The sequence below is a fragment of the Paroedura picta genome, chromosome 3 (genome assembly GCF_049243985.1).
Source record: "Paroedura picta isolate Pp20150507F chromosome 3, Ppicta_v3.0, whole genome shotgun sequence".
NCBI classification, from domain to species: domain Eukaryota; kingdom Metazoa; phylum Chordata; class Lepidosauria; order Squamata; family Gekkonidae; genus Paroedura; species Paroedura picta.
In genome coordinates, this window is record NC_135371.1 from 126654913 (window position 1) to 126677292 (window position 22380).

At 41.1% G+C, this 22380-nt stretch overlaps 1 protein-coding gene across 5 annotated transcripts in view; it reads left to right on the top strand.

Annotated features, from left to right (window-relative positions):
- Positions 1 to 22380, top strand: part of SEPTIN9 (septin 9) — a 300995-nt gene that overhangs the window by 178274 nt on the left and 100341 nt on the right. For all 5 annotated transcript variants that reach the window (XM_077327632.1, XM_077327634.1, XM_077327636.1 and 2 more), the window contains one exon: positions 570 to 1226. In XM_077327632.1, coding sequence (XP_077183747.1) covers positions 570 to 1226 — 657 coding nt within the window. The remainder of the gene's footprint in view (positions 1 to 569; positions 1227 to 22380) is intronic.

A 22380-nucleotide genomic window follows, 5' to 3' on the forward strand; every position in this document is an offset into this window, starting at 1 on the left:
TGAGGAACATTGTACAACCAAATATTGCTTTACTGACTATTTGACAAGCCTGGGGACTTGAACTTCAATTTGTTGGTGTCATAACTGCTTGGTGCTGTTACTTTATTAAAAAAAATAAGATCTTTCTGGATTAGACCAATGGTCCATCTAGTTCAGCACCCTGGCTCACGTAGTGGCCAACTAATTCCTCTGGAGAGCAGAGAACAGACCTTCCCCTGATGTTGTTCATGACTTTGGGATTCAGAGGTTTACTGTCTCTGAATATGGAGGTTTCCCTCAATCAGCACAGCTAGTAGCCCCTGATAGACCTATCCTCTGTGAATCCATCTAATCCTTAAAAAAGCTGTTTAATCCTGTGGCCATCACTGCATCCTCTGGCAGCAAATTCCACATTTTAATTGCTCTTTCTATAAAGAAGTATTTCCTTTTGTCCACCCTGAATCAACTGCCCATCAGTTTCATTGGGTGCTCTCAAGTTCTAGTATTTTGGGGCTGGGAGAAAAATTTATCTTTGCCAACTCTCTCCACCCATGTGTAATATTATATATTTTATTATTATTATATTTCAGCTCTGAAGAGATCCTTTGAAGTCGAGGAAGTAGATCAGCCACCAAATTCTTCCACTCCTCAAAGACGGACGCCCAATCCTCTTGTTAGGTCCACAGTATCCAGCTCTACCCAGAAATTCCAGGATCTCGGTGCCAGGAATTCTGAGACCCCTTCAAGACATGTGGAGTCTCCTGTACTGAGGTCGCCAAAATCCTCTCTGAGGAGAGTTGACCTTTCTGGACCAAAACATCCTGAGCCAGTGTCCAGAAGAACAGAAATCTCCATTGATATTTCATCTAAGCAGGTGGAGAATTCTTCATCAGGAGCATCAAGATTTGGCCTCAAGAGAGCAGATGTGTTAGGGCATAAGCCTGCTGAGACTGCTACGAGAAGGACTGAGATCAATATAGGAAAACCCCAGGATCAAGCTCTTCGCAGAATGGAAGTCCCTTCAAAAATCCCTGAACCGACACAACGAAGAGTTGAAGCTAATAGTCCACCTGTGTTAGATGTTGCCACCAAACGTGTGGAAATCCAGGTACCAAAATCTTCAGAGATTCCAGTACCACCCGTTAGACAGATTGAAAATGTGGAGATTTCCCAGACCAATCAGCACCTGCCACCAGAACCAAAGCTTCAGTCAGCAGTAGCTGATATTCCACCCAAAACCCAAGAAGGTAAGCAAAACTGGGACTCATTTTTTAAATGTTTTGCAGTACTTTGAGTATAAGTGTGCCTGGTTTGTGTTTCCCTCTAGTGGCTGTTTTGTCATAAGAATTACCGTCAGTTGCTGTTTATAAAATAGTGAATATTTGTGTGTTCTTTTTCACAGCTCAGATTATTGTTGTTGTGAGTTTGGGGTGTGTGTATTAAATGAACAGCTCGTAAGTGTGTCATTGTATTAGTTTGAGTGGGGTGCACGCTCAAGTTCTCTCTGAAGTTTTGTAGAATGAATTATTCTTTGTGTGCCACTGCACATCGTATCATAACTGAAACACTGAATTTCAGAACATTCTCACTTTGGACAGTCTTGTGAATGTCAAGATTCCCATTATAGATTTGGAGGGTACATTGCCTATGCACAATGAATGTATTGCCAAGTACTGAACCATGCAGTTAACAGTACTATATGAAGCCCAGTCTATAGAAGGATAGATGACAGGGCAGCACGCGGAAAGGAAGGGCACCTTAGTGATGAGGCGTCTTGGAGGGTGGGCGGCGGCGGCAGGGTGTCCTGGGCTCCTCGGCGTGTCCGCGGCGGCCATGTCGAGTTGCGGGCGGGTCTTTGAGAGCTCCGACTGGCGGGGGCTCGCTCGGCCGGCCTCTCGCCGCGTCAGGCCGCTGAGGCTTCGCGCCTCCGACGCGCCAGGCCAGCGGCAAAGGGAGCAACTGCGAGCCGCGCTGTGCGTGGCTCGCAGTTGCTGGGACTGGGAATCGGAGGGACCAATCGGCAGGCGCTGCGCGCCTGCCAATTGGTCCCTCCGATTGTACGTCCGGAGGAAGGGTCCAATCCGCACCCTTCCTCATCACGGACACATCCCGCCTTAGGACCCCTTAGCTATTTATTTAGTCCGTGGCGCCCGCAGCGCCACGGGCGGTTTTAAGATGGTACTGAAGCCATATGTAGTTACAGCTGTTCTCCATAGAACTGCAAACTGTCAGGAAACTGACAAATGCAAACTCCCCTTCTTTTTTGCAGTCCCAGCTGGGGCAGTGAAACTGGGAAGCTCCTCCCAGATGTGAGGAGACATTCATGTGCTATATTTGATGCGAAGTTGTTCAGGCTAGTACTGGAGAAAATTTTAATGGTAGAAATAACCAGATATGTTACCCTCCCCCCCCAAGTTCCCTAGCTCATACAGTGTTCTTGTCAATCTGGCTCCCGGGGACAAAATCTTTAATGGTATTAATCGCTCATTTAATATGAACACTTTCTGTGGCTCAAAAATCATCTATGGTTTACCTTGTGTGAACTCTTTGGAGAGAAATCTTTTGTTTGACAAAACTTTTATTCTTAAACACTATAGAGCCATGGATGTCCTTAGATTCCTGTTTTCATTTAATGTGTTTTTATTAATTTTACACAACTATTGCTGTTGTAATTCCCTGAGACTGTGAGAAGAGGGGCAGCCCATAAATGGAAATATAAATAAATGAATACTGTTTAACAAGTTTTTTTTATTATTAACCATGTAATATTACATTCCCAAAGCCAGCCCAGCTCATGGCGGTTTACAATAAAAAATAAAAATACAATAGAATATGATGAAGATACAATGTAACTCCTAGACAAAATGACAATAAACCATGATGGTGGGAAAAACAGTCTAAGAACCCACCCACTCCCCTGATCAATCCCCAGTAGCTACAATCATCCTTGGGAGAGAAACTATGCCCAGATATAAAGGCAGTGCCTCCACAAGGCCTATATAAGGAGGGACCTGATCTTCCTGGCCCAGCCTCAACCAAATGCCTGGCAGAAGTTGAGGAAGATTGATATACACCCTAGTAGCAATCACTGTGATTTGTGGCTACAAAAATGCTCCTTACATATCACAATCAGTGTTCCCCAACCCCTGGGCCGCAGCCCGGTATTAAGCCATGGAGCCCTCAGTACCAGGCCCTGGTGGTGGGGAGGGAGGCATGGGCACAGGTGAGCCAACAGGCATGGTGCTTGCTGTGCCGGGAGTGGTGGCCGAATTGCTCAAGCTGGGAGGAGGCGCAGGTGCAAATGAGCAAGCACGGCAACCCCTGGGCCGCAGCCCGGTATTAAGCCATGGAGCCCTCAGTACCAGGCCCTGGTGGTGGGGAGGGAGGCATGGGCACAGGTGAGCCAACAGGCATGGTGCTTGCTGTGCCGGGAGTGGTGGCCGAATTGCTCAAGCTGGGAGGAGGCGCAGGTGCAAATGAGCAAGCACGGCAACTCCACGCCTGCGCGTTTGTGTCCGCTGGCGAGCACCGCGCTGTGGTGGGGAGGTGTGGGTGCAAACGCGCATGCGCGGCAACTACATGCCTGCCGTTTGCACGCTACAGCGAGCACCGCGCTGCGGGGGGTAGGTGCAGGCGCAAACACACAGGCGTGGCAGCTCCGTGCCTGCGTATTTGCAACCCCGGGGGTTGCACCCGGGGTTTTGCATCCTGCATGCTTGTGCCACTCTCCCTCTCCACCCCCCCGGTCCCCGGCCTGAGAAAGGTTGGGGACAACTGAAATAACAGAAAGATCTCACAATTATTAATGTGATCCTGTATCAGAAAAATTAGAAAAGTCCCATCCTTGTGATACTGTAGAACAGCTTCTGTAATAAGTGATGAGCATTTCTGGATGTATGCCCATTTTGTAATTTATTGTCCTCAGAAGTTCTCCCCCTAAAATTAGCCAAAATTATTATAACACAAAGAAAACTATAATGCTAAATGGAATCTTAGCATTATAAAGGAGTGTATGTTTTGTTCTTTAAACATGCCTCTCATTTATAACTCAACTTTTATACTTGATCAGGCAGAAAGCCCTTCTGCTCACTGGCAACATGCTGGCAACATACCATGTTATGAAAAACTACCCCTGCATGTGTAGCGACCAAAGGTAGAGATCACATTTGAAACCATTTTCAAAGCTATTATCAAGCTGATAGAATATAGTAAATATAATAACACAACTTTAAATATTTACAACTTTTAAACTAGTACAATAGTATCTGTGTGCAATTTGCATGTTAAAAATAGTAACTACTTATTGCGATATGTCTTGGCTAATTTTAGCCAAAGCTGGTTCATAGCAACAGAATCAAAAGTAGTGGCCAAGTCAACAAATGCCACGTATAATTTCTTCAGAGGACCATTCATCCTAGTATGCCAATTGATGTCGAGTCTGTCAGTAATTAACTGTACTCTGTTTTTTCCTAAAGCCAGCTTTTTGTGGATGAATGATTGTCAGTTATCCATTCTTCAAGCTTGAGCAACAAATATTTGCTGTAAAACTTTGCTACTATACCTAACAAGCTCATAGGTTTATAATTTTGTGGGTCCCTTTTGTCCTCCTTTTTATCCCAGCCTTGAAGGATCTGACCAGATTCATTAATTGAAGTAACGACCTTGGGAATTATAGTAGTACACCAAGGTAGAAATGTTATAAACTTCTGGGGAGATCAAATCTTCCCCTGGGGCCTTCCCAAGTGCTAAAGTATTAATTAGCCCTTTTATTTCAGCTTCAGAAACTGGAGTCCAAACTGGCAGATCTGAATATTCCAATTTATCTGATTTGGCCATCAATGAAGATGCTAAATTTGAGCCAAAGACATTAGTGGGATTTGAGCTTCAAGGTGGGCAGACCTGCCTTTAAGGCCATTTGAAATGAGTTCCCAGAAGCATGTTTCATTGTTCCCCACTACTGCACTTTCCAGGTCTCATTTTTCTTTTGTTCTATCAACAATTCATAGTTGGATCGTAAGTCTAATAATTTACTCATTAATGATTCCCTATTGTTGAACCTTATTTGAGTCATTAAGTCTAATAAGTTACCCATTAATGACTCATTATTATTGTGCCTTATTTGATTCATTAAGGACTTAATCTCTTTTTTGAGTTCTTTACATTGAGTTCTGATCACACCAAACATTATTTAAAATAGCTGAGGGATTAAGAGGCCTCTTATTAATAAGGAATGGTTTAAGATAATTCTTTATAGAGATAGAAAATACCTCACTGTCTGATTGAAGAATGGCTATCTTTTATACATTCCATTCTGGATTTGTAAAAGTTTTGTTACTGATCTGTCTATTTAAGTTTTCTGGCACCTGGGATTGTATAAAAATAATAAAAGTACCCTCAGTTGTATCCCAGATGGTACTATTCAATACATGCAAACTGGTTTGAGCTAACAGTTCAAAAAATTTACTCCAGCCTTGTTAATAACCAAATCCTTAGATGCTTGATTCGAGATGAAGACATGGGCAGCTGTTTGGGCACTTTTACCTGATCCATTATCTGTTGTGCCAGATCCTATTCTGGCATTAAGATCTCCCCCTAACAAAACTTGAGAATTGGAAAAACAAAAGATGTTATAAATTCTATAATGGAACCCAGAGGTTTCCCAAAACATTCCTGTCTGTGGATCATTGATCTTTTTTGGGGGTGGGTGGGAGAAGACCCATTGATGCAAATCATGTTTCCACAGTGGATACCCTTGACTAATAAAGTCTGGATGTTATTAGAACAGCAGTTTTGTAAAATATCTACCTCCACATTTAAATCTACCATTATACCTATTGTGAGCCCTTCTTTTAGAGGTGGTTTCAACTGCTGGGATTATAAAGACCCTGTAACCCTTTAATGGGGGAGGGGCCAAATTCTGTATCCATGATTCCAGTAAAAAGAGAATATCATGACATTTTTTAAAAGTTAGGAAATCAGCATAATGTTATTTGTTATTACATCCCCTAAGATTCCGAGACAAGATCTTTAATTGTCAAACTTGATCTGAAACCTTGTTTAGGTATAAAAAAAAATACATCCCTTTTGGGGGGCTATTGCCAGTACAGTATGTTCAGAAACCTTTTGATCAGTTATGAGTGCATTCTCTTCCACTGATGTTGAGGCATCAGGAATGAATTCTCTTATCATCTGGGTACTAGATCCATTGCCATAATTCCATAAGGCATTTCCCAAAGGTCAAAGAAGCAAATGTTTTTTAATACAGTAATTTTGATCTTAAATGATTCAGTCCAGAGGTGATCCTTATTTGATCTGGAGATCGAAGTCCTGGATAGGATTTCAATAAATTCTCCTCAATGGAATTTTCCGGCAAAAAATTATCTGCATCCTGCTTAATTTCTGATAGTCTTCCCACTGAATCAAGTTTGACTGAGAAACATCCACTAGTTGAGTTCCTAATGGGTTGGCACATTTCTTACATGACTTTTCAGCTTGCAAATTTGGTAATAAGGGAGTCATACTAATTTATTGAACGCAGGAACTGGAAACACTCCCTTGGAATATAGAAACAATTTTTGATGCAACAGGATTTGACAATCCTAGGGCTGGCAAAGGAAAGCAAGAATCATTGAGCCGATTCTGATTGTAAAGAGGCTCAATTGAAACAAAATCTTTTGAAAAGTGTTCCATTTCAAGTCAGGCTCTTAAGTGATTAATGATTTGTCCTTTTGTCTTTCAAGAAGGTAACTGGCTGCTGTGCCTACACATAGTTATATATACATTACTGCATTGTAACCTCAACTATTACTTCAGTTGATTATCTTAACACCGCCCGCGGCGCCGCGGGTGCCACGGACTAAATAATGCGATAAGGCCTTGGGGGAGGAATTATGGCGGTCTCTGTCTGGGATGAGGAAGGGTGCCGATTGGCCCCTTCCTTTGGACTGACAATGGGAGGGCCCAATCGGCAGGCGCGAATTGCTGCCCCGCCGCCAAGGGATTGCCGCCCCCCCAATTGCTGCCCCGCCGCCAAGCGGCTCGCAGTTGCTCCCTTGCCGGCGGCCTGACATGTCGAGAAGTGCAAAGAGCCTCCAATGCGTCAGGCCACCGCCACGCAAGCACCCGCGCGGCTGGTGGTTGCTCCCTTGCCGGCGGCTTGACGCGTCGAGAGGCGCAAAGCGCCTCCAACGCGTCAGGCCGCCGCCATGCCGGCAATTGCGGCCTGCCGACTCGGTACAGGTACAGCGGGCTTGATTACTAGTACTTTAATTGGTGTTTATTATCCTTTAGTTGATTTTCTTTAGCCAAGATGTCCTTATTTTCTCTCGTACAGATTGTAACATCATCAGAGAAAGTATAATCACAGTTAGAGTATTTTGACACTATTCATGTCAGTTGATCAATTTTATCCTCAACTAAAGTTATTTTAGTTATTTTTTGAGCCTCAATTATTTTTTGAGCCTCTTGTGGCGCAGAGTGGTAAGGCAGCCGCCTGAAAGCTTTGCCCATGAGGTTGGGAGTTCAATCCCAGCAGCCGGCTCAATGTTGACTCAGCCTTCCATCCTTCCGAGGTCGGTAAAATGAGTACCCAGCTTGCTGGGGGGTAAACGGTAATGACTGGGGAAGGCACTGGCAAACCACCCCGTATTGAGTCTGCCATGAAAACGCTGGAGGGCGTCACCCCAAGGGTCAGACATGACTCGGTGCTTGCACAGGGGATACCTTTACCTTTAAAGTTATTTTTAGGGAGAACATTTCTTAGGAAGATCTACTATGAATAACTTCTGAAGAAGAGTGGTTATGAAATGGGCTTATAGCTAGATGCTCATCACTTACTACAAGGGGTGTGCAAAAATGGTATTTTTCAGGTTCGGGTATATTGAATTTGAAAAATATTGGTATTTTTGGATATTCCCAAATTTCACTACTGGTATGGTATTTGGATTTGGGATTTTTGAGCTCTGTTCTACCCTATGGGAACAATTATAGTTAGTGTGTATATAATGAACAATCAATTAGGGGGTATCTGGAGCTCTGGGGGGAGATGTTTTTTGAGGTAGAGGCAGCAGATACACAGCATAGTTGCTCAAAAAACCCTAAGTTCACCCCAAAGGTTTTCAAAGGAATGGTGATCACTTAGATGCTCTTTTGGGGGTTTGCCATTTTAGATTGTTTGAAACACATGGAAGGCTATATCCTGCTGAAAGAAGAGCCAAAAACACCAATAAGATATTTTTGGGATATTTTGTCAGCTTGGATATAGCTGAATGCATACCTCTACTTACTACAAAGCTGTTCTACAATATCACAAGGGTAGGACTTTTCTAATTTTTGTGATACAGGATCATATTATTAGTTTTGAGATTTTCCTGATATCCATGTTATATGTAAGGACCATTTGTGTTTTACCTAATAGAAGGGGACATGGAAATTCTCAGCATGATGATATCGTATAACTTCTCTAACTAAATGTTTCTGTGGAGATGTGGTTCAGTCATCATTCTTTTCCCTGTAATACATAATTTGAGCCAGGACTTTGTTGCTTTATATCAATGCTAGATAAATGAGGCTTTGCACTTTTGAGATGGACATTGAAAGAGAACTAGAACAATCTGAACATTTGATGACTTGTATTAGAGCTGAGAATGGGAACTCATGTCCTCAGGCCCACACTGTACACAGAACAAAACTTCATAGCCCAAATAAATGCTTTTGAATTTTTGTGAACTGGTGAGGAAGGTGGACCTCCAACATTATATTTTAAAAAAATTCTGGCATTGGGAATGCCTCACTAAAATGCAGTCAACTGGGGAGGTTGTGAAGTACCTGTGGTCTGCTTAGCACACTGTTTCTTTGCGATGCCTGGTATGCAGTCCCGTTTTACTGTGGCAAACAAATCAAACAAAAACAGACACTCTATTTAGCAAAAGCCAAGATCCTTTTACCTCTGGCCCCTGCAACAGGGGAGTAATAACTTTGCTGTGTATTGAATCCTCTTTTCAGCTGCTTCCAAATTTTACATTAGTTCTTTCTTGTTTTCAATTAAGCTTATTGTGTATTAAATGTCCTGTTCTCTTTCCTTTCTTCAGTACTGAATCTTGTTTATTTCCTCATTTTGCTTCACAGAGGGCATTATTATTCCCCCATTTGCAGAGAATTTATCCTATGCTTGCTCAATGATTCCTTTTTTTTCTTGTTTTAGAGGTAATTTTTTTCTTCCTGATCAATTTGTAATACATGTGAGGTCCTAAAGGAAGGTGTCTGCATATTTTCACTTAACAAACAGCTTTGCCCCTCATTGATCCCTTGCTGTTCGCCTTAAGCCCATACAGGGCACATTAGACCCTATTATCACTCTTTCTCAACTTGTTTACCATTAAGAAATCTCTGGAACATTCTTAAAGTTTCAAGAAACCCCAGAAGTGGTGTGATAGTGCAGAATATGGGTGAGAAGCATCATTGTGTACATGCCAACCTGGGTCACCTGCCCTTCCCACCCCCTCCTATCATTGGCCATTTTTTTTGGGGGGGGGGTCAACATGACCATTTGTTTGTTTGTTTGTTTGTTTGTTTGTTTGTTTGATTGATTTATTTATATGCCGCCCTCCCCGAGGGCTCAGGGCGGTTTACAGGAAACGGGAAAAGATACAGATAACATATGGTCATATCACTCAATAACAAACTCTAAAAGTATGTTAAAAATTAATTAACTCCCACCCATTCAGGAAACCCCTCCAGGACCTTCAGGAATCTCCAAGGTTTCATGAAACCCTGGTTGAGAAAGCCTGCCCTACAGACATGTGGTAGAAATGACTTCTATTTTCTAAACTTAGTTGCTTTCTCCTACAGACAGGGGTCTTCAGCACTGAATGTGCCTCTGTTATGGGATAACTCCCCCCCCCCTTTCATATTGCTGTAATAACTCTTTGGAAGCCATTTGTACTGAGGATTGGCGCAGACATAATAGGATATCATAATTTAATTAAACTGAGTGTAGTATGATAGCCTGAACACAGGCTGTTGACTAGAATGTCTCCTTAAGACCCCTCAAAAAGGATCTGAAAACATGGTTTGAGTTATTAAACACAGTCAGATATAATTCTGTGTGATGAATGATCATAAACATTCTGGCTTAAACCTAGCTTTTTCCCTGGTAGGATCTTTGTGGATTATACCATTTTTGATTTAGTGATACTTGGTGGCACAAGTAGCTACTTGCACTTCTCAGGCCAACTCCTGTTTTTTAATTCTTCATATTTCCTTAAGTGCACACAGCTGGATTCTTTCTGATGAAAATCTGGGTGCAGATTTTTTTAAATTATTATTTAGAATTATGTTTTATTATATACAACCAAGAAGACATCTTTTTTTTCCTCTTAGATCTAAGCCACGTAGGAATTAAAAACAAGGCCTCATTTAAAGTTGATCTTTCAGGGATGATGTGAAGAACCTGTTAGTCGGGGGTGCAAAACAAAAATTGTTGTTGTTTGGGTCTATTCTGGTATTTTTTTAAACTCCTGGGTCTGAATATTGGTATGGCAGTCAGATCTGGGATTTTTCAGAAACACCAAATCCAATAGACCAGAGAAGAAAAAATGATTAAAAAACCCCAGCCTTTGTTTTTCCTGCAGTGCGGTTTAAACATGCCACTGAAGAAGTTGTCCCCAGGATCTGTGTGGGGTGGGGAGATCTCTGCCTGCTGCAGTGGACCTGGCTGGAAGGGCTGTTGCTGCTGGATGGTATAAGACCCCACATAGCAGAGTCTGGTTCTGTGTGCAGTTGGGTGATCTCCCTGCCACATGGCGACCCATCTGGGAGCGCTTTTGCTGCTGGGTGGTTTAAACCCCTGCTCAGCAGAAGCTGCCACATGCAGACCTGAGAGCATCACTTGGGGCAGTAGGAGCTGAGAGCTCCTGCCACTTCAGCGGATCATTATAGCTGAATATGTCTGAAAGAAGCTAAACAAATTTTACTTTTATTTGGGTCAGCTATAACAGTAGCCAATCAGATCAAAGAATCTGTAATTGGCTTAAATGATACACCCCAAATATCATCATCATCAATAATAATAGTAAGCTGGTTCTTATATGCTACTTTTCTCTACCCGAAGGAGTCTCAGAGTCGCCTTCCCTTTCCTGTCCCCACAACAGACGCCCTGTGAGGTGGGTGTGGCTGAGAGAGCTCTGATATCACTGCTCGGTCAGAACAGCTTTTTCAGTGCTGTGGTGAGCCCAAGGTCACCCAGCTGGCTGCATGTGGGGGAGCAGGGAATCAAACTCAGCTTGCCAGAGTAAGGTGATGCTTCTAACCACTACACCAAGATTCACCTAACCACTACACCAAGGTATTGTTTTTGGTATTTTCTTGCTCTGTTTATGCACACCCCTACATGTTATCTTATGGAAAATTAGCCTCAGTTAACATATTGTCTCAAAAAGTTGTCTATCCCCGTGGCCTATCACAGTGCTGTTTTTTTTTCCTTGACTGTGTTGTCTTTCTGAGCAAAATCAAATCTTGAAGAGATTTTTAGAAGGAATTGCACGTTACAGCATACATCACTTGCACCGGGCAGAGCTTTGGAAATGTTACTGTGTTTTCACTGGGATTCAGGCAAGCATGTTAAGATTTTTACTAAAGATGAAATTAATTACATTATAACCGTGTCCCTAGAAATACCAATCTAGGGGATATGATATGGAACCAAAAGTGGCCATCAAGTTAGTACAAAAGTGTGAGAGTTGATGGATCAATGGTCTGAAGTAACCTACTAGACTTCTGCAGTTACCTTAATATCAGCAGTACATCTAGAGCTGGGCCACAGTATGGGGAAAGAACTGTTTCATGAAAGTTGTTGTCAGGAGGCCCCTCCTTTCATAGCAACACCAGAAAAATTGATGATCACTCTCTTATAGGCTTAATTTTTCCTTAGAGATTATGGTATGTACCCAGATCTGGTTCACTGTATGACACAACAGTATTCTCATCAAACAGAACCTGGGATCACTCATTGAGGAAAGAAACAGGAAACAAATTAACACTGATGTAGTGTGTGTGTGTGCAATACTTGGGGGGGATACTTCCAAAAGTCTTTATTTCTTAGGTAAAAAGCAACCAAGATTGTCATTTTCCTTATCTCTGATTACACTGGAATTGATACTCTGAAGATGAAATGTTATTAATCTAAATGAGGCAATCTGGTCCACCTTGCAAAGCCCTCAGTGTAATATGAGTTACCATCAGGGTTGAGATAAGGATCGTATGCGACTGAACTCTTCATTGGAGTCTAGAGAAGGAGCCTGAGCTGTACTGTTCAGGAACAGCTGGCTGGAAGATTTAAAAGGAGCTCTGGTATCCCAGGACAGCTGCTGAGAGTACGGTTTGAACAATGAAGGCAGCTGTCTAGGAAGAGATTTAAAGCATGAGACAGCCACATTCACTGAGATTAATACAAAAGGGGCTTTCAGCTCTTAAGAGGCCCTGTGTCCAATACAAGAGCTAAGAACTAAAGGCAAATGGCAATGACAGATCCCCCTTGCATGCTTTATATCTACTCTTCTCTGTTCAAATTTATAACTCAGGAGCAAAGGTGTCAGTGCAGTTTTTTTCTCTAAAAGTGTCCCAGTTCCAATATCCTCCCTCTCCCATCTACCACTACTGTTTAGCATTGCTGTTCATATTGTCTCCTGCTTTATTATGCAGCATTTCCTTAGCCTCAAAAGCTCAATGAAAGTTGGCCATCATAATATTGTTCCACGTCTGTGAGGACTTTGCCATAATCTTGTAAACTCTTTTCAGCGTTCCTTTATAAATAGCCCAGAATCAACCATCCTAGCTTTAGGCAGTCTAAAATTTGGGTTCAAGATTTTTTCTGCCTTTCTATTGTTTGCAGGATACTTCAATTCTCTTTAAATTGTTTCCATTTCAAAATGGTAACTGGAAGAGTTTTCAGATCTAATTACATTAGAACTATGCCTTTATATTACAGTCTTGTTCTTTCTGGAACAAAGCAACAACCATGGAAAAACTCAGGATTTTTAAAAAAAGTAGTAAGCCATAGAAACCCCTCCCGTATTCTATCTCCAGTACTTTTTGAAATTTATAGATAACTTCTACATCAGACAGCAGAAGTTCCCCCTTCCCCAACTGCATTCCCTATGTTAGCTAAGGTTGTGATTTTTTTTCAAATGCATGTTAGATGACTTTTCACTGTTAGATTACTTTTTATATCCTCATACCTTTGTATCATGCTGGTAAGATCATCCTTTCTGAAATTATATGCAGGCTGTAATATGTAAACATTTGCTGAAAAGCTGTAGCAATCTAATGATGACAAAAGCCATAACTGGTTGCAAAGTCATTTTTCCTCCAAATAAATAATCTAACAAAACATGTTTAGAAAATTGGCACAAGCAATCTCACATTGTTGAAAGGGTTTTCTTCTCCAAACCTCATTCTAAAAAGCTGCCCAACCAGTTATTCCTGAAATGAAGGTAGAATAAGAGGTGGGAAAGCAGTGGACTTCATCTATGTTTTTCTTCCTATTTGGGAACCCTAAAAGGGTTTCATGACCCTACTATGCACAGGCTTGGAAACCAAAGATAATTGGTCTCAACAGAAAGAGTCCTGAGCTATAGTATCTCCCTGCTCAGGAGTAATATAACTAAAATATTCTTAAAAAGTTGATTCTTCTAGCTACTATAGTTATACTCCAGACAAGTGTGCTTAGCTTCCAGCTTCTGCCCCCCCCCCCAATTCATACCATTGTGCTTTGAAGGCATTGCCTTCAAAATATGCAATGTCATGACTTGTGCATTCATGGAATATCCAAAGGGGAACAATAACAGAATTCCTGGCACAAGCTTACACTATAGATGAATGAACCCCCTGTTGACAGTATGATCAGGAGAGCGATGACAGCTTGGTGGCTGAGCTTCTTACAGCTTGCAGGGACACATGGCTTTGGGTCAGAAGTTTTCCAAAGTCATCTTTTTGGAGCTAAGCATCTGCTACTCGCTGCTACTATTAGCTACTGGATCTATGGTTGTATTTCTAGCAAAATGGAAACCGGATTCTCCCCTCCCTGCAAATTTACTGGTATTGTTCACAAATACTCCTTTTCTATTGCTTAATGTCTCCTTGATGTCCTCAGGATGATCATGATTCATATGGGGGGCCTGTTTCCGTGTCCCAGCCAGTACATATTTTATCAATATGTAGATCAATGTCCGGAATATGCGGAGTGATTTTTATTTAGTATACCGCCATTTTGTACTTGTATTTATACCTGTTAAATTGTTTTATTGGGGGTATTTTACACTGATATTGCTTCTTCTGTTTTTGTGAACCGCAGCAAGCCAGTTTTTGGGAGCAGAAGCATAGAAATACAATTATAAATAAATAAATAAATAAAATTATATTTCTTTTGATTTTTCTTGATGACTTGTAGTGAGATAGCATATTTCCCATATCTCAATCATAAGATAGTGTCTTGCTACTCTTTGTTAACCTAGAAAAGTGCATGGAACTGCCAACACTTGGCTGCCTCCTTACTTTCTTATATTTCCTTAGGGTTGCCAGATACCTAGATAAAAACGGCTGTCTCTTTAATGCAGCTTGATGGGATGTTACTTGTCTCCGTGCCGTTAAAACGTTCAGCCACTCATTTCCATACATAAGGCCTATCAAGCATTAGGGTATTTTTTTTCAGAACTCTCTGATGTACTATCACTGTGTTGTGTGTTTTCTCACCTCTTTCTCACATGATTGGTTGGGAGAGAAGAAGTGTAATGATATATTGTTATACTGTAGTCCCCGTAGTATGGAAGAGAAAAACAAAATAACAGAAAATTTTGATTCTATAATGTTGGTTCTATCATAAATTTCATTTGTTTGATTTAACTGTTCTTATCTGGTAAATATCAGTTAGTATCATTCTTTCAAATAGCATAATACAAAACCAGGAGGGATTTTTTTATTCAGGCAGAAGGTATTTAAATGGGCTTATTTCAAAAGATACAAACCTCAGCACAAGATTATCTCTAGAAAATTGTATTCAGCAGTTATGCATTTTTATAGGTGCATTATTGAATTCATTTTACAGTAGCCTTGTAACTTAGATTTTCAGAAACAGTGAGATTAGGGTTAATTTTTGCCTCCTCCATAGTCAGATAGATTTAAGATTGAAACTGGAGTTCCATGTGGTACTGAATCTAGTGCTCACATGTAAAAATTAATCTCTTCAGGCAAGACTCTGCCATGAATTCATTCAAGAAAGGATCTGCATCCCTTAAATGTTCCTTTTGCTTTGCTTTCAACCTAACTCACAATTTCCTGTTCACAGCCTTCAGTGGCATTCATGAATCAGTAATTAATTATCAAGGTCTTGTTTTCTAGCAGGGCAGAGGGATGGGGGGAAATTACTCCTTTTTAATTTTTGTAACCAGCAAATGATATTTTATTATACATGTTCATAATAATATTATAACATATCATGTAAAGTAATTAGTCATTGTTATTAGGCTACCAAGTGAAAAGCAGTACCTAATTGTTCCCTTCTCCAGACATGTTTTACAATTGTTGACTCATGTATAAAAGAACTGAAACCAAAAGAAGTAGGAAAGGAGAAAATGGGAGGAGTCATGTTAGCTCTGAGAGGCCTCAGCAGCAGCACTGTTTATTAAATATCCTGGCATGCAGTCATGTTTGACATTTTTAAAAATTGTCACAAATCAGGCTGGAAAATAAATGGAAAGCTAATTCAGAAAACATTGGAGTGTAGCAGACAGCCAGTAACATTGTCTCTGGCTCCCAGCTCCCAGCATGTTTGGATAGCACCATAGGCTCAGGGGCCGACCAACGAGGATGAATATTAAGGGGTTTGTGAGGAGGCTGGAGACTCAGATCATGACGCCACCGGTCTGTTTGTTGCATGGGGGGTTTAGGGGCTTTTATATTGACGTTTTACTGGTTTATTGTAAACCGCCCTGAGAAAGTACACCTGTGAGTAGCAGTATATACATTAAAATATAAATGAATAAATATAAAAACTGAGGGAACAAGTGATGCCAACTCCATTCTGAATGTCTGTTTACAGAAAAGGTTCCTAGTCCTCTACCTTGGTGAATTGGAATCTCTATTTGGAAAAGGCAGTGTGCATATGGGTGACAGAGGTCATATTTGACAATAAAAGTTAATGAAAAGATTGTTAGCCTGGAGTCAGAGACCAAAACTGACTTCACAAATAAAACTAAACACAATATAACGTGTGTCTTATTCTAACAAATTAAGTACTGGCTGTGTCATAGCAAATGGTTTTTGTTTTTTTTTGCTATAACAGAAAAGTTGTTAAATGTGTGGAGGCTGCATAGTGCATTAATCTGAGTAACCCAATACTGTGTAGGCAAACGATGAGCTGTTTGTGTCATTCTTTGTGGATGTGCAGCAATCTGTTCCTTACTTTAGTCCAAAATGCAAGGAACAAGAATACTCTCTCAAGTATGTGGGATAGTCACTTTCTCCCTCTCCCCTGGCATTCATTGTGCACTGGACAGAAATACAGGAAACCCGACTCTTCTCCAAGCTTCTCCAAGCTCTGAGCAAGCTTCACTTTGTCCCTTGTACAGGAGATATAACAATGGCAAGTACTGGAGAAATCCAATTTTTGTCAGAAATGTGTATATTCCAGTGAGACAGTTGTTTGCTATGGGTCTGTAACTAACTGAAATTTTTGAGATAAATTACAGAACATTTTGGTAACCTTACCTTATTAGTAGCTTTGGCTTGGTTTATTTTAGTATATATGTAAAAAAAAGGTTAGATTCAAGCAGGTAGCTGTGTTGGTCTGAAGCCGCACAATAAAACAAAATCAGAGTGATGGTCAGTTCATAATCTGAGGAAGAGTGCTTGCACTCGAAAGCTCACACCTTGAATAAATCTTTGTTGGTCTTAGAGGTTCCACTGGACTCTGATTTTGTTTTATTGTAAAAAATGTTGTAAGCCTAGTAGGAAACTTATTGGAGTTCAGAAATTCATCATTCAGAAGAGCTCCTTAGACTAAACTTCTCAAGACATAATATTTGATTATTAACATCCATCAAAATGCTATGTTAACATGTTCAGGCACAGGCTGGCAGAGCAGTACAGAGGACAAGACAGGAGACATGAGGAGAAGGAACCAAATGGAAGGGGTGGGGTTACATGTCTGTTTGAAGCAAAATCCTGTATTTGTTTCTGTTTTCACATTGTATTGATTTTCAAAATGGCAGCACAATAAAACCAAAATTACAACCCCTCAAAATATCCAGATCCAATTTGCCCAGTCTCTGTCGATCATCATCCACCTTTTTGTCATCATCATCAGTTTTAATGAACAGGAAATTAGCTTGTTGGGTTAGAAAGTAATGATAGAGTATCATTTGCACAGAGCATTAGTTACATTTTTGGTTTGAATTTTAATGCCTTTTATATTGTCAGACTGCCTAATGGCACCAGCTAATGGCTAAAGAGCTATATCAAGTAACACAGCAGGAAATGGACAGCTTTGCCTAATGCCATGACCAGGGATTGATTCTGAACTGTTACAACCCGTGAGCACAGGCCAGCTATAAAGAAGTTGTAATAATTTCTTGTGGGATGATGGTGAGCCAAACTAAGACTCCCCCTTCATTATAGTTAGGACCACTGTGTTTACAGGCTTCCATGTTTAAAACAAAATGTCCTGACCATAGACTCATAGGCATTTTCCTTGTGCAATAAACCACTGGAGGGAACTGATTAGGATATGAGTGAGGTGTTAGGTAGAAAATCTTCCTTTCCTGGAATTTTTAATTAAGTGCTAATATTTGATGCTAAGCAGAAGTTTCCCCCAAGCTCAGATGCACAGTGTAGACAGCAAAAAGCTATGATTATCCTACTTTTGTGCTAGTAATTGGTTCCAGCCCCTTAAAAGGGTGGATAGTAATTGGTTCCAGCCCTTAGAAAGCTAATTGTGAAGGTTTTTCCTATTAAGGAGTAGTACTGAAGTTTCCTGGTAAAGTCAGTCTTTCTATGGATTCTCCCCTCTTCATGCTTGCTTAAAGACACACATGGCTGGTGTTGTTTCTTCCCTGGTGTAGGAATATGTGCAGGACTATGCACCCCAGGAATATGTGCAGGACAACATTATACTTATTCTAATGGCTTGATGCTAGGAAGTTGTTCTCTAAGTTTTGCCTCTAAACAATTTATGGTGGCAACTAAACCCTGTGCTTGCTTAACTCCAAAATTTGCCACCCAGTCTGGAAATATCTTGTTTCAGGATGTACCAAGAGTGTCCTATATGCACAGTGGTGTAGCTCTGGCAGAGACATGAACAGTGTCAGGTTTATGTTGGGAATGATGGATTCACAAATAACTCCACAGCCATGCATCCTGCCATGCATCCCACAGCCATGCATTGGGGTGGAGCATGAAATAGAGCAAAACAGCAGGGTTTTTGGGATGACCAGGAGCAAGTTACAAGTCCTAACCATAGAAAAGGGGCTGCTGACTAAATAATTGGCTTGTGGGACAGCCAGTCAGCTTGAGAAGCCTGCCAGGGAGTATGCGTTTGTTGAAGAAAAGTCAAGTGAAGGATGGCAGATGCTTTTTCAGCATCTAATCAAAATACTATGAACAGATTGCGTTTTTCCCAGACTTCAAGAGCTTCACCTGCTGTATTTCATAGTGGCGCTGGAGTTTCTGTGAGAGATTTATATCTCAGCAAACATATACCAATCAGAAGTGAATGGTGGTTTGGTACTGCTGTAGCTGAATTCTTGTCAAACAAGCATTTATGACAATACTAAATACTTAACATGTTACAAATCATTTTTCCCTGCCTGTTATGCCAGCTCTTGCATATAAAACATCAGTTCAGGTTGTCCCTATTGAAATACATGCTCTTTCCATTGGACCCATAGCAATGTTTATATCTTTATATGCTTTGATGGGTCACCTGGTTCAAATAGGCCAAGAACACCCAAGTGAAGCAGCAGAGCCACTGAATTTGTTTCAGCATTATTGGCACTGGAAATTTCTGTGCTTATGAACATGTCCAGAGGAGGGCAACAAGATGGTGAGGGGTTTGCAGACCAAGACATATGAAGAAAGGTTGGGGGAGCTTGGTCTGTTTAGCCTGGAGAGGAGATGACTGAGAGGGGATCTGATAACCATCTTCAAGTATTTAAAAGGGTGCCATGTAGAGGATGGAGGAGAATTGTTCTCTCTGGCCCCAGAGGGACAGACCAGAACGAATAGGATGAAATTTATTCAAAAGAAATTCCATCTAAACATCTGGAAGAAGTTCCTGACAGTTAGAGCAGTTTCTCAGTGGAACAGGTTTCCTCTAGAGGTGCTGGGTTCTCCATCTTTGGACATTTTTAAACAGAGGCTAGATAGCCATCTGATGGAGAGGCTGATTCTGTGAAAGCTTAAGGGGGTAGCAGGTTACAGTAGATGAGCGATTGGGATGTGAGTGTCCTGCATAGTGCAGGGGGTTGGACTAGATGACCCATGAGGTCCCTTCCAACTCCATGATTCTATGATTCTAATTTGGTAACCACCTAAAAGGCCAACTTTGGCAGCAGGGAACTGCTTCCTTCAGCTAGCGCACACCTGGAGACTGGGGTGACGAGGTGACATGGCCTGCAGTGGGACAATATGTGTGCAGTGTGGACTGCCTCTGACTCCTCCAGCAGAGAGGCCTGGAAACAGCTGATGGGGGAAACAATTAACAAGCTTAACTGCATCTATCCAGTTGCTGGAAATCAGCTGCCTCTTACTATTTATTTACATTTCAGCTTTTATACCACTTCTCAGAATTAGCTATTTCAGTTGTCTGCTGGTTGTCTACAGCTCAACTATAGTAAATAATAAAATAGGGGCATAAGAATAAAAGGTAACCTGTGCCTGCTGTCTCTGCTATGAATGTGTTGAGTACACCACGAAAAGAAAGGGACGGTTCAGAATTATTGTAACAGAAGAAGAAGAACCTATCCCGGGCTATATTCAACAATTTAACAATAAATACAAATAAACGTTTCTTATCTCTTCTTATATTTTTTCTTATATTTTTATGTGTATAAGCACAACCAGAACGGCCTCTAGATTACACCGTTTTCAATTTTGTTTTCCTCAGTGGTTGTCCTTCTTTAAATTATATTATATATATGTGGCCTTTGGCTCTCTGGTTTGGGGAGGTCTGTTCAAAAGACTCATCCCCAAATGTGTTGAGGCCAGAGGAATGGGGAGGAGTTGTCAGTGGAGCAAAGAGTCATTCATCAATATCCACAAAGCTAAAGGAATAGAGAAACAAGTAATGATTGTGAGGAGTGGAAGGCTTTGTGGAATTGCAGATGTTTATGACTACAAGGATTGCATAGTGTACATGTTACTTAACAAGAGAGAATATGGTACAATCTCATCATATCTCAGAAGCTAAGCAGGATCAATTCTTGAATGGGAGACTACCAAGGCAGGTTTTGGAGAGGAAGGCAATGGCAAACCACCTCAGCTCCTTCTCTTGGCTGGAAAGCCCCTTGCTTGGGTCACTGTGTCAATTGTGACTTGATGGCACTTACATACATTGCATAGTATATATTGAACTAATGCTGAATTCTACTACATGAAGTAGAATCTCTTTCCCTGTATAGGATCAGCAAACTCTTTCCCAAGAGTTTCATTAATGGATTCTTCTTTTCTCAAAAGAACCCATCTGTCAGCTTTGTTTGTAGAATTATTTGCCTTACATTGTGATCCAATACTAAATGAAAACAACCTGGTGATCCACAAACTGGACTTCCTGCTGCTTTGTATAATCAGTGAAACACCACTGGAAGATCCTGTTTATACTTAGGGATTGCAGTCTAGTAACTATTACGTTAGGCTTACTAGGATGACTGCAGCCCTGCTGTTTTCTTTTTCTGCATATTATGGAGTGCAGCAGTAAGAAATTGCAATGCCCATAATACTTCTGCGATAAGAGATGTTGCCCATTGTTTTGCCATGATGCAGCAGGATAGAATGTTTAAGGCTGTTTTGGTTTAATGCCAGGTTAATTCCTTAATCAAGGAAGCACCTTGCATAATTTGTAATAACGCATTTCTTCTTTTCTGTTGGGGGAAAAATGAGTCACTGGCTTCAACTCTTTCTGATATTTAGTAGTGCTGTAATTGGCTCTTTCAGAGTGATGTATCTAAATTAATTTTATACAGATGAGTCCACCAATGTCCGTTTAAATCCATGTATATGTATGCATGTGATAGCTTCCAAAGAAACGGGGGCATGTCTCCCTATTGAGTCCTGATGGACCACACCTTGGATAGACTTTCTCCTCTTCTCACCCAGAAAGACTGTGCAGGTGGCCAGAGTTTGAGGCAGGTGGAATAATGCCGTGCCTGTCATGACTCATGCCCTTCAAAAAGGACAATCACTTGTGAACAAGATCTTTTGCCCTAAGGGTGGATCTGACCCCCCCTTCCAGTTCTGTGATGAGCTAAAAAAGAATAACACTTTTGGTCCTTTTCTATTGTTATATTCTTGGTGCAGGAAATGGTGATAGCGAAATCTGTTGTTCAAATCCTACAATATATTTTGACCAGGCCTTATTGGGTTCTGCCTTTCTGCTCACCCATTATTACTTAATTGCAGGTGGGTGGGAGGGTGGGGGGGTTAAAAGAGATTTAAAAGACAATAAACACAGCAATGTTTCTCAAAATAAAAACCAGGCAGAAAGCTGTGCAGATAAACAGTGAGTAATCCTTTCCAACTCCCTGAGCCGCTGTACAATTTAACTTCACTAAGAGACTAAAAGATGTTGGGGCAATGTTTCCTTAAAACCAGCTGACACATTTGGGCTAGATTATGTGTGTTGATACAGTTTTAAACAGGAAAGAGCCTCTAGCATTGAGATGTGAGTACAGAGAGAGGCTAAAAGGGAATGTGTGTGTGGGGGGGGGGCACATGCCGTCCAATTTTGTGCAAGGCAGGGCAGGTGCCAAATATGAGATAAGTTGGAAAACTTTAGGAAAAAAAACATGCAATGCTTTCCATTTGGAAAGAAATCAGGGGCTATAATGCGCAGAGATTTTCACTGAAGTTAGTACATTGACCCTTTTAAGTAATAATTTCTTAAAACAGTCACGTTTATGCATGTGTTCTGATACTACGTTGGTCCTTTGTCTGCCCACCCATCTATTTTTACCTGGCTGCAATGGTAGCATCCTTTCCCTTCCCTTCTTTCTTGATGATTGATTATTTATTATGGTCATTGACCAGCATCAAAGTATCTACAGACCACATAAATTATTACAGCGTTTTAACAGGACACTCGGCATCAGGGAATTAACAAAGGCACAAAACATTAATACAGCATTTTGACAGGTC